General features: G+C 38.2%; 3 protein-coding genes across 3 annotated transcripts in view; 2 read left to right on the forward strand and 1 right to left on the reverse strand.

Annotated features, from left to right (window-relative positions):
- Positions 1-521: 521 nt before the first annotated feature.
- Positions 522-3,030, reverse strand: LOC123877342 (carbonyl reductase [NADPH] 3-like). Its single transcript, XM_045924003.1, has 2 exons — positions 1,765-3,030; positions 522-947 (listed from the first exon to the last, which is right to left on the reverse strand). The coding sequence occupies exons 1-2, from the start codon at positions 2,405-2,407 to the stop codon at positions 739-741; spliced, it is 852 nt and encodes a 283-aa protein (XP_045779959.1). The 5' UTR covers positions 2,408-3,030; the 3' UTR covers positions 522-738.
- A 208-nt stretch (positions 3,031-3,238) lies between these two features.
- On the forward strand, positions 3,239-4,243 carry LOC123877347 (protein lethal(2)essential for life-like). The gene has a single exon (XM_045924012.1). It carries the CDS (start codon positions 3,497-3,499, stop codon positions 3,911-3,913), a length of 417 nt encoding a protein of 138 aa, XP_045779968.1. The 5' UTR covers positions 3,239-3,496; the 3' UTR covers positions 3,914-4,243.
- Positions 4,244-6,374: 2,131 nt separating this feature from the next.
- LOC123877349 overlaps positions 6,375-13,105 on the forward strand; it is a 40,666-nt gene continuing 33,935 nt past the window's right edge. Inside the window, exons 1-3 of the mRNA XM_045924016.1 lie at positions 6,375-6,458; positions 9,641-9,847; positions 10,829-10,984. Coding sequence (XP_045779972.1) covers positions 9,656-9,847; positions 10,829-10,984 — 348 coding nt within the window. The 5' untranslated portion in view covers positions 6,375-6,458; positions 9,641-9,655. The remainder of the gene's footprint in view (positions 6,459-9,640; positions 9,848-10,828; positions 10,985-13,105) is intronic.

A 13,105-nucleotide genomic window follows, 5' to 3' on the forward strand; every position in this document is an offset into this window, starting at 1 on the left:
AGCAATGGAGTGACCTTTCCATGGATCTATTTTTCTTACTCAGGTACAAGTCAGCCCTTGACTGCAATCTCACCTGTTAATAAGTGATGATGCAGCCTAAGATGGAAGCGGGCTAACCTGGAAGGGATGGCAGTTTTTATTAAACCCATACCCCTTTGGTTTCTACAGGGCATCATACCGGAATGCTAAAGCGCTTAATGGCACGCCTTTGTCGGTAGGGTGGTAACTAGCCACGGCCGAAGCTTCCCACTAGACCAGATCTGTGATTTAGAAATTATACCAAACTCTGGAAATCGAACCCGGGACTTCTCACTAATAAGCCCAGAGCGCTTACCACTGCGCCGGGAAAGTCTTCAAGGACGGAGGAGGTCGGATTTAATTGAAGACCTGGCGAGTGACATAGGCAACTTTTTATTCCGGAAAATCATGGAGTTCCCACGGGATTTTTGAAAATTTAAATCCACGCGGACGAAGTCGCGGGCATCAGCCAGTTTATTATCATATATTGTTAAAAAGTTTTCAATTTCAACAAATGAGACAAGAGGTAACTAAAGTATGAAATAATAGGAAACGCTGTATAATGTATTCTTTCTCATTCTCTCGCAGCATATGTAGTATTTGTCATTTTTAGTTGATACCTGTAAAGTAAAGCCTCGGCGTTTTTTTTTAAAGTTAACTGTCGTGAAGTGTGCTATAGATCTCAGCCCGACATAACATCTGACCAAAGTTGACCAGCATTTAACCACTCTTTCCATCGATATATCCTCTCGGATCCGGTCCATCCCATGGTACAGCTGCACCATTATGCCAGACATACAGCCCTCCGCCCGCCGGCTGCAGAGCGACCTTGAGAGCCACTCGAGCAGCCTGCTCAGGAGTCACGGAGCCAGCGCCGCGAGTCATGTCGGACATCACGTAACCGGGATGGAAGCAGTTTACGAGAACACCTGGAAAATATTACTCAAGTTACGTAACGCTGGCCATACTTATATAATTTTAAGTTTTCTTTTCTGTAACCTGTCATTTGTGATGCAGTAAAGTATATCGCAGCGAAATGCCATAAGCCGGGAGTTAGAATTACTCCCTTAGTGATAGGTATAGCTAACGCCTGGGAGATGTTAAAATGTTAATGCGGTTCACAGAATACATCTATATTTACCAAGTTTCAACAGTAAATTTCTTATAGTTTCGGAAAAAAGTGGCTGTGACATACGGACGGACAAACAGACATGACGAATCCATAAGGATTCCGTTTTTTGCCATTTGGCTACGGAACCCTAAAAAAAGATAACTCAGAGATGGCTTTTTGAACATTGTAACTAAATCAATCTGCCGGGATTCGAAAATTATATCGAATTATAATTCAAGACGCCCGCTCTTCACTCGCAAAGCAATGTAATATATATACGAGGGTACCGCGACAATCCCTTGGTCGATATTCTACAAACTGGATGCTGGACGTCCCAGAGTGCGAACTTGAACTGCGACATCATCCACACAATAATTATTTCGCGGCATGAGGGGCTAGAGTTAGGCTGAGATCTCTAGAGCACACTTCGACTTTGCTCAGACTAAGACACTAATAAAAGGAGACCGCGTTATGCTGCTGGCATAAATCTATCTCATTTTACCTGAAACTTAAGTCTAAGCAAAGTCAAAGTGCGCTCTATAGATTTCAACCTTAGAAACTCAGACCATGAACCAACTGAGTAGTTTAGTCGTTCCTCTTATCCAATACTTTTTACTTATTTTATACATACTAACCCTTATCAGCTAATCTTCGATTTAATATGAAGGTGTATGCATTCACTCCAACTTTCGACACCACGTACGGGGAATCCCCCCAACCGTCATCGACTTCTCTATTCAATTTTACCGCCTCTATGTAACTTTTCATGAATACCCTCAATTCTTCCAAATTCAAATTAGGATCACTGATTTTTTTTCTCAATTCCTCTGAAGGTATTCTCGATAGATGTCCTGAAGAACTCGTTATATTGAGAATAGTCCCGTTGTTATTTATCAAAGGTAGAATCGCTTCAGTAAAATTAACTAAAGCTAAAAAGTTTACGTGTAAAGTTTGTTCAGCTTGATAGGTCTTCGGTTCCTTTGAATCTTTTAGGAATAATATACCTGCATTGTTTATCAACAAGTCTATCTTTTTGTTTTGTGAACGAAAATAAGAACAGAATACTGAGATGCTGCTATCATCAGTTACATCAAGCTGGTAGTATTCAGGATTGTAACCTAATTTCTGTAGTTCTTCACAAGCTGCCTTGCCCCGTTTTTCGTCTCGAGATGTCAAATACACTGTCCCTTGGAATTTTTCACATAAGCCTTTGACTATGGCAAAACCGAGACCTTTATTAGCTCCAGTAACCACTGCTACTCTCTCAGTTTCAATCATTTCAAAGTTATCTCGTTGTACTTAGTTAAGTATAGGTACTTAAAACTAATATTGTACAGTAGCAGACGACGAGGTCAACGTTTATCTTATGCACACAGCTACCTACTCTGTAGGTACTACAAGACAGTATCTTTTATTGGTTGGTGTTCTGTGCGGACTAGGTATAATAAATGCGTTCTTGTCTGCATACGTAGGCTTCGAATTCGATAATTTACACTTTTTAATTTTTGTCTGTCTGTTTGCCGAGCTTATCTCCGAAACCGCTAAGTGATCGATGTTCGATGACTTTAAATATCTAATAGATTTTTACAGGCAGATAGATAGAGAGGACTATGAGTGATCTATATGCTCTTGATCCCGAGAAATACTCGTTCCACGGGGCTAACAATCTTCGCGCGGAAGTCGTGGTCTATTGGCTGTTTTACAAGTTTGCACAGATAGTATATAGTTCTGAGGCACAGATGGCTTCCTGCATGATGACCTACTGCAATTTATATACATTTGACCAAAACACTTTATTATACCCATGTAGATAGGAATTGTACCTACCAAATTAATAACTTGAATACCTACTATTTTATAAAATATAAATTAATAATTTAAAAAAACTAACAATAAAAAAAAAATTACCACAGACGAACTACCCAAGTAAGGTTTACGTGAGCTCTAGTTGATCACGTTGATAACAGTCTACATTATCTCTGGTTTGATTAAGGCCGAAGGCACACTATTGGTTATAATATGGTTACCATTTGTAAACAGCTAGAACTAGCAGCTGGTCAGTAAAATTCATTCATTCCGCTTCATGATTCATTCAGTTTCATATCAATTTTATCAGCTGAGTGTATGTTGAGTGTGGTCTGTAGTTTGTTTATTTACATTGCGAGAACTTTCTAGACGAATAGATTTCTAAGTTCTGACCATAAAATCGAAACACGGAAATTGCACGGAACGAATTTAATATTGTCTTATTCACATATTGCTACTAACTATTACGAACTTTATTTTTTCTAATCACGTAGTGCTGTTAATTATTACTTGCCTACCTAACCTAGGCCTCTAGCAACTAAGTGTAAAATACAAACAAAAATGACGTCGTTGTGGCCAACCACAAAACCCCTGTTCGGAGACGAAGTTGTTTTACGTTCTATCGATTGGCTGGAAAATTTTCCTTGGAGGAACGAAACAATAATAAAAAAAGAAAAGGATAAATACCGGATATGTTTGCAAGCGAAAGATTTCTCGCCGGAAGAGATTACTGTGAAAACTGTGGATGGGTTTATTATAGTGGAGGGGAAACATGAGGAGAAAAAGGATGAGGATGGGTATATTTCTCGGCATTTTGTGAGGAGGTACGCTTTGCCGGAGGGTTGTCGACCGGAGTCGGTGGAATCCAGACTGTCGTCGGATGGGATTCTTTCTATAACGGCCCCTAGAAAACCGGTCTCCCGTCGGGACACCGTCATACCTGTTTCACATGAGTCTAATGCTAAATCCAAATTGTAAAATTACTAATTTCGGTACCTAGTTCATCAGTTTAGCCTGTTTCTATTTTTATACCTACACTTATAAGTAAACTTTAAAAAATTCGAATGATTTTGTATAACAATAAACAAACAGTTAGGTAGGATAGGTATATTATTTTAATAATTAAATGCTTTCTATGTAAAACGCAGAACTTATCGGTTATGGATATCCCTCTGCTATTTTTTTTATAATTAGATGTGTAATTGGGTAGCTACAACCTTGTAGGTACGGTTAGGTATACATTAGGTAATAGTTAATGTACTACAGGGGTTAAAAATAAGATTTTGAGAATAAAATGTTACTTATCTACCTGCTTAGTTTTTCTTTTTTCCCTTTGAGTTTAGCATGCTTCATAGATGCTATACCAGTGAGGATGAGGATATCAGTGCTTAAAATAATTTTGTCTATGATTATAAAATCTATGATGTCTATGTTAAACGAAAAATAAAACAAAGAAAGCTTTTTAGGGTTCCGTACTTTAAAAGGGAAAAGGATCACTTCGTTCTCTGTCCGCCTGTCGTGTCTGCCAAAAAAACCTATAGGGTAGGTACTTCCCGTTGACTTCAAATCATGAAATTTGACAGGTAGGTAGGTCTTGTACCACAAGCCAAGAAAAAAATCCGAAAATCGTGAATTTGTTGTTAGTTACATCACAAAAAAAAATGTGTTCATGAATACATAATTAGTATTTTCAAAGTAAGAAAACTATAACAAGTGGAGTATCATAATGAAAGAGCTTAATACCTGTACTTTCTTAAACAGATTTGTATGTACATGTATTTTTAAGCATAATAGTTTTTGATTTATCGTGCAAAATGTCGAGAAAAATACCCGAGTACGGAACCCTCGGTGCGCGAGTCTAACTCGCACTTGGTCGGCTTTTTTATTGTTATTTACACAAGTAGTTACCTACCTACTGATTATAACCGTGAACCTAAACTCTTTTCCTTAGAAAAGAGAAATCTAAGCCCTAAGAGGGTACGAGTAGGTTCTATCCTTTATCCAGCAAGGAGGAGATAATATTACAATACTAGAAGATGCCCGCGGCTTCGCCCGCGTGGATTTCGGTTTTTTAAATCCCGTGGGAACTCGTTGATTTTCCGGGATAAGAAGTAGCCTATGTGCTAATCCAGGATATTATCTATCTCCATTCCAAATTTCAGCTAAATCCATTCAGTAGTTATTGCGTGAAAGAGTAAACATACACACACACACACATACAAACTTTCGCCTTTATATCCCGGAAAATCGAGGAGTTCCCACGGGATTTCAAAAAACCTTAATCCACGCGGGCGAAGTCGCGGGCTTCGGCTAGTTATCTATACCTATCATCTGTATTGGCGAATTATGTAATTAATAAAAATTTAAGTGTCTGATTTATATTTTGATTTTATCTGTCGGTTTGTGTGGGCTAATCTTTCAAACTGTTTTGCCGGGCAGGTAACAGACACGCATGGAAAGATAGTGCAGTTAAATAGTTTTCCGGCAAAACAAAAGTTCTTATAAGATTTTAAATACATGGCGAAGCGCTGCAGCTGTAAAGCTGCTGCCGCGTTGTTTATTTCCCTACGCTTTGATTTTCGAACTTTCAGATAAGACTGAAATTCAGGCAGCCATTAATCTAACCTAACCTATGTTACTAGTTCATGCCCGCGAATTCAGTCGCATGAATATACGTTTTCAACCCCCGACCCAAAAGAGGGGTGTTATAAGTTTGACGTGTGTATCTGTGTATCTATCTGTGGCATCGGAGCTCCTAAATTAATGAACCGATTTTAATTTAGTTTTTTTTTGTCTGAAAAGTAGCTGGATCGAGAGTGTTCTTAGCTATAATCCAAGAAAATCGGTTCAGCCGTTTGAAAGTTATCAGCTCTTTTCTAGTTACTGTAACCGTCACTTGTCGGGGGTGTTATAAATTTTTAATTTAGGTACACTTGTTAAAAATGCCATGGTTGTTCTCTTTGATATTCCGGGATATCAAGACCAGGTTGCAGGCTGCAGCCATATCTATAGTGCCTAATTTCATCAAAATCGGTATATTAAGACTTGAAATGCAACGGACACTTTCACATTAAATCTCATATGTAAGGTAGGTTGGTATAATAATATCTTGGAAATGGAGGCTCATATTTTCACCGCTATTTTAGTGGCTTCATCTAGTTACAGAAAGGCTAGCTCATTTTTTGCGCAAAGGACCAACCAGACTGGCTGTCCAGCGCGGAAATGCAGCTGATATTCTTGGCACCGTTCCAGCCGAGCATGACTTGTAGGCACAGTAATGAGATAAGGCTTTAAGTTTTATTGCAACACATTTTCAATTTAAAATGATTTTCAAATTTTTTTCTAAAAAAAGGGGTAAGAAGTAGTATAGCCGATAAAAATCAATTCCAAAGGCACGAAACCTTTGTTCATATTCGAATTATCATAACGAATTGATAAGTGGCCGTGGAGTCGAGCTCGATAAAATTGCTAAGCAGCAGTTGTTGGCCGGCGGCCGACGGACCAGGACGTCAACAGCTTATAGGTAAGCGAGCTCCCTGTATGCGTGCTAAAATAACTACATTCAAGCTTTGCAATTAACCTTTATTAAAAAAAAATTGTGAATAAAGAAAAAGTACATTGAACTTATCTTAGAATTTAGAGATAACAGCTGTAAATGAAAATAAAAATATTTTTCCCTTAACCTAGGCCAAGAACCGCCCGCCCTATAACGTCCTTTGATTCAAAACAAAAGTTAACAACTAGGTATAAGTTCTATCGGTCGTGCTATCGTTCTATCGTTTCTGTCCTGCTTTCAAGCACAGAATACGTAAATACCTAGCTATCGTATAATTATCTTTATTAAGATCAACCCATCGCCAGCCCATTAGTGGGCACGGGTCACAATGAAAAAGGTGTAGGCCGTAGTCTACCACGCTGGCCCATTGCAGATTGGCAGATTTCACACAGTTTGAGAACATTATTTGAGGCTCTCGGTCATGCAGTTTCTTCACGATGTTTTCCTTCACCGTTACCGTTATCGTTGTTTGCCTATCTAATAGTACTAACTACTTAATAGGCAGGCTTAACTATTCGCCGTAAGTAGTAGATAGGTATTTTTGCGCCAAAAGTAACTGCACTTACCTTAGAAATAATCTATAAGTAGGTATAGTACCTACATTCTTATATTAAACTGTAATTAGACCATTGAGTAAGGTACATTAAATATATTTTCTTGATAATTTTAGTCGGAGGAAGCTTTCGGTCGAAATACTTACCTATTTAGAGCCCAAACCAGAAATTTTAATTTTTTTGTCTGTCTGCCTGCGCACGCTTCACGCTGAAACTATACTGATTTATATTATATTTATACTGAAACTATACTGAAGGGATTTGAACGCAGCTTATATACTTATAGCTAATAGTTACTCCAAGTTATATATTGAACTAGCCGATGCCCGCGACTTCGTCCGCGTGGATTTAGGTTTTTCGAAATCCCGTGGGAACTCGTTGATTTTCCGGGATAAAAAGTAGCCTATGTGCTAATCCAGGATATTATCTATCTCCATTCTAAATTTCAGCCAAATCCGTTCAGTAGTTTTTGCGTGAAGGAGTAACAAACATACACACACACACACGCACACACACACACACACACACACACACACACATACAAACTTTCGCCTTTATAATATTAGTGTGATAGGTTGTATCCTGAGAAATAATGGGATGGGGAGTGATTATTTTTGTCGAAGTTACTGCATAACTCCGTCAAATCTTAACCGATTTTAACTATTCTTTTCTCTTTACAAAGGTTGTACAGTGTACCTAGATTCTGTCAAGTACATTCTTGTTTTAGTGAAAATCTGATGAATTTTATTTCGAAACTGGAGGAAAGTAACAGAGTACTTATTCTACCTACTTAGGTAATTGTGGCAATCAGTGTAACTAGTGTGTAGCTTAGTAAGTAGCTGCCTACCTAAAAAGGAGTGAATAATTTGCAATTTGTACATTCCTTATTGAGCCCAATAAAAAACAGGTCAAACAGAAACATAAATCTTAGTTTCAAGATCTCGACCACACAGATTTTATGTAGCTCAGAATCTTGTACCTATAATTTAGATAAATCAAAAAGCAATAAAATCCAGTTGCGTAGCTATATTATAGTTGCAACTACAGACCGTCTCGTCGCGTCTCGTCACCTTTTATCAAGCACTTTACCCTTAAAGGTGCCTACGCACTTGAACTGGACGACTTGAACACAGAACGAATGGCTGGAGAGAATATCGTGCGGGGCGCTGACGCGACGCGCAGTTCCGCTGCAGTGCAGTTCAAGTGCGTGGGCACCTTTAGACTCAGAATACTTATACTTAGGGTTATATACGTATACTTAGGGTGCATACGAGTATCATGAACCTACACATATGATTGCAATATGCATATAAGTACTATCAGGTCCAATATTAGAAACAAAGTATGGTTATGGTCATGGACTGTCTAGGCTAGATTAGATTCTATAACTACGTAGGTATCTACGTATCTCGAAAACTCCTGTTTTCATTGCAAACAAAATATACTCTAGGCAGTACCTAGGTATCTCTTAAGATTTATACATATAAATAATTCAAAACGTTCGCCGTAAGCATATTCGAAGATCGGTTTTTTATTTGAATTTGAATTTTAAAATTTTTGGAAAATTCCATTCTTGTTATTTGCAAGTTTAAATTGGCGGTTGCCATTTGCCATCCACAATCCGCAACCCGCAGAATGATAGTTTTATTTATCAGACTAGCTGATGCCCGCAGCTTCGCCCTCGTGGATTTAGATTTATAAAAATCCCGTGGGAACTTTTTATTTCCCAGGATAAAAGTAGCCACTCCGTAATAGCCCATCCCTGGTATGCAACTTGTTTCTGTACCACGTAAAACATTTTAACGGATGATAATTTAAAAATCCCGAGGGATCACCAGGATTTAGGAATACAATTCGTTACAGCATCAGGATTTCGGAGTTGGGTCTTCGAGGTCAACGACAAAGTGTTTAGGTACTCGGTATAGATTTAACCCAAGTTTGGTGACCGATCTGCAATGTGGCAAGAAGCGCAATCGACTGATTTACTCTGTTTCCACTAAGAGGGCCTTACTAACACCATCATATCTTAGGCCTTACCATCAGATCTTAGCGAAAAGTTTGATGATCAGTCTGCAATGTGGCAACAAGCGCGATGAACTGATTTTCTTTGTTGCCACTAGGTCTTACCAAGAGTTCACTATCATTTTTCATATATCCTACCATTTTTTCAAATTTTCAAGACCACCAAATCTTAGTAAAAATGGACCGGCGTAAGACTAAAAAAACTAGATATAGGTAAAGTATGTAACAATATTAATAAAATATTTATGACGAATCTAGCATAGACTGATTTTATGGCAATATGGATGGTGTGAGGTACGCCGAAATTTAATTATTTGCTAGCGAAACGTAAATATATCTAGTTATAGTTTGCTTCATGTTTACTTCTGACTGTGTTTTATCAAATATTCTTGTTTACTTACTAATTCTGTAAGTACTTACCTACCTATCAATGAAAACCTGTTAAATTAGCTTTAAGTTATTTAATTTTAAGAAGAGAGGTTTTCCAAATGAAGTAAAATAAAATAAACCAATAACTCTGTATGTATTTATACGCTGCAATAATATAAATAAGCTTTATTGATTATTTATCAGATTTCCATATTCACCATGGACGCGGCTCAGCCAGAATCTCTCGTGGAGTACATCCTGATAGAGTACCGGTGGCTGGTGGTGATCACCACGCTCATGCCGCTCTCCTTCGTCTGGAAGATCTGGTCAACCCTCAGGAACTATGTCGTGTTCCGGCTGAACAGCGCTCCCAAGGCCCATGAGAGGAAAGTTCAAGAAATCCAGAGACAGGTATGTTCCGTTTTTATGAGGGGACAGAAGATTGATATGATTGGTGCGGGTCTCTTCTCAGAATGAGAAGGGTTTGGTCACACTGGCCAAGTGTGGATTGGCCACACACGTTTTGGAACATTATCAGACATGCATACCTAACCATAAACTCAGCCAAATGCAACGTTGAGATAATATGTATCTATCTCAAGATTTTCGTAATGTGATAATCACAACTTTCATGCTAACGGGCATGAAAGTTGTGATTATCACATGATCAAGTAGAGCCTGGACGATGGTTGATACCCGCAAAATTTGCTGATTTTTCCTTGTAAATCACCAACTGCTCTCCAATTAGGGCCCCATACACAAAACACCCAAGAAGACAAAAACGTTAATGTATGGGATTCTTGCTTATTCTCGCTTATTTTCGGTTCGGGGCGGCCTCGAAGTCTGGTTAACTGTAGAAGCGGCTTTTGTGTCCGAGACAGAAGGTGGTCGAGAAACGAGAACTAGAACGGGTGTTCTCGGCGTAAATCTAGCCTCGCTTTAATGTTTCACCATAGGCCCATAGCATTTTCTTGCATTTCGACCTGCCGTGATAAATATTGAGATTTCACTTTGAGATTGAGATTATCATAGATTTGAGATAGAGATTGAGTTTATCACTGCACTTGATATCATTATCATTATCAACCGACAGACGTCCATTGCGTGATATCATAGGTCTCTTGTAGGGACTTCCACATACCACGATCTTATTCCCCTCCCTCTCCCTACGATTCGTTTGATGTCATTTATCCATCTAGTGGGGGTCTACCAACTAACCGCTTTCCGTTGTGAGGTCGCCACTTTAGCACCTTGGGACCCCAACATCCATCGGTTTTTCGAACTATGTGCCCTGCCCATTACCACTTCAGCGTCGCAAATCGCAACCCGTATATCTGTGTCAGTTACTCTGATTTCCCTACGGATCTGATCTTCCCTTGATATCATTTTCAGATAAAGGAATGGTTGGCAGGCGACCGCAGCACCCAGCTGTGCACCGCCCGCCCCGCGTGGCAGACCATGTCGTTCCGCCAGGGCATCTACAAGAAGAACTTCACTAACATCCACATCAACTTGGTCGATGTGCTGGAGATCGATAAAGAGAATATGGTAATATTATAAATATGTCATTTGTGACTGCTTAGTGTATTTTCAATTCAAAAACCGTACGAATTGTTGATTTGATGAGCAGAGCGTGGAACTGAGCTTGTGATGGATGCACGGGTTATTCGAAATAAACACTTTTATTGACCAGTCTCAAATTATATTAAATATTAATTAAAAAGATACAGAGAGCGTCCGTCATGTTTGGAGGGCGAAACCAAAGAGAACAAGTTCAGTATAGACAACATTCAATGATAATATTAACATGGATATAAAGCCGTATATAGACTTTCCAACACTTCCCCTTACGGCTTACATATTATGTCCAATACTATACAAATAATCATTGATACAAATAAATGTAAGTCCAAAAAAATGTATACAAAAACAATATTCTACTATGTAAAGGTAGTAGTTGTCACTTCTACATTAAGAAAAAAATGTATGTCAAATATGCATATAAAACAACATTCTACTATGTAGAGACAGTCATTTTCAAACTCATATTCTCAATGAAGCTACAATGTTTCTGTACACACAGAGGTTTAGTCAATACATCAGCTATCATCTTGTCTGTAGAAAGGTACTTTACTGAAATAGAGTCATTCTTAATTAAGTCTTTAACAAAATGATATCTGATATCAATATGTTTCGTTCTTTTATGACAAAATTCCTTACATTCTAAAAGCTTATGTGCGCTTTGATTGTCATTGAATACAGTGCAAGGAACTTCCTTATGTACTATTTCTGAAAGCAAGGTTTTTATAAAACAAACATCTTTACAAACATCACCTATAGCTAGGTATTCTGCTTCTGTACTCGAAAGTGCAATACAGCGTTGTTTACGTGATTCCCAGTTAATAGTATTATTACCCAGCTTAATGACGAAACCAGTAAACGATTTTCTGTCATTTTCGTCATTACCCCAGTCGGCATCGGTATATGCTCTTATATCCAAATTAACACTTTTTTACATAACATAAAGAGTAGTTAATTGTACCAGCTAAATACCTAAGAATACGCTTCGCCGCAATCCAGTGGGAGCTATCAAAGCTGTTGTTAAACTGGCTTAACTGACTACATGCAAAAGTGATATCAGGTCTAGTACATACAGATAAATACATAAGACTACCTATCAGCTGCCTGTAGTTATAGGTCTCATCAAGTATACAAGCACTTTCATCTTTAGGTAGAGTCAACTTTGAGTTTAAAGCCATAGGTGTCGCAATAGGTTTACAATCTTGCATATTAAATCGCCTTAACAGTTTCTTAATATACTCAGTTTGATCTAAACACAAAGTTCCCTTTGACCTATCTCTAGTGACTCTCATGCCTAAGCAATTTTTCAACGGACCTAAGTTCTTGACATTAAACTCTTTCTCTAAAACATTCAGCAATTCAATCTTAACTGAGCTGTTCTTAGAATAAAAAACATAGAAATCATCTACATATAAAGCTATGATAACAAAGTCATTGTGAGATCTTTTTGTGTAAATACATGGTTCACATAGAGACTGTTTGAAACCGTTATCTACAAGTACACTGTTTACTTTTACATTCCACATCTTGCTAGCTTGTTTTAAACCATATATGCTCTTTTGTAAAAGACAGACACGATTATCATTCTTACTACGAAAACCCTCAGGTTGTTCCATGTATATAACCTCATTTAAGTTACCATTCAAAAATGCAGTTTCTACATCAAGATGATCTATTTCTAAGTCCATTTCATTAGCCAATGAAAACAAAATTCTCATAGATGAATGGCGAACTACAGGAGAAAAAGTTTCGTTATAATCTATTCCCTGCTTTTGAGTAAAACCTCTGGCTACAAGCCGCGCCTTAAATCTATCAAACTTTCCATCAGCATCATGCTTTAGTTTATACACCCACTTACACTTGACAACATTCGCGTTAGTAGGTCTACTCACCAACTTCCATACCTGATTTGACACCAGGGAGTCATGCTCAGTGTGCATCGCATCAATCCAATTGTTACAATGTGGTGAAGCGATAGCATCCGCATAAGACTGTGGTTCCTCTAATAAGGTATGCTGAGTTAGCATTGAATAGTCTTCATACCTTCGTGGTGGACGTCTTTCACGAATAGGACGACCGGACAAACCA

The sequence above is a fragment of the Maniola jurtina genome, chromosome 23 (assembly GCF_905333055.1).
Source record: "Maniola jurtina chromosome 23, ilManJurt1.1, whole genome shotgun sequence".
NCBI classification, from domain to species: Eukaryota; Metazoa; Arthropoda; class Insecta; order Lepidoptera; family Nymphalidae; genus Maniola; species Maniola jurtina.

Bases quoted from the DNA above. Each gene is read 5' to 3' on its own strand.
- LOC123877347 (XM_045924012.1), top strand. From the start codon at position 3,497: ATGACGTCGTTGTGGCCAACCACAAAACCCCTGTTCGGAGACGAAGTT.
- LOC123877342 (XM_045924003.1), bottom strand. From the start codon at position 2,407: ATGATTGAAACTGAGAGAGTAGCAGTGGTTACTGGAGCTAATAAAGGT. The intron at 948-1,764 runs GTTAGTATGTAT...AATATTTTCCAG, and splicing joins TCGAAGATTAGCTGATAAGG to GTGTTCTCGTAAACTGCTTC.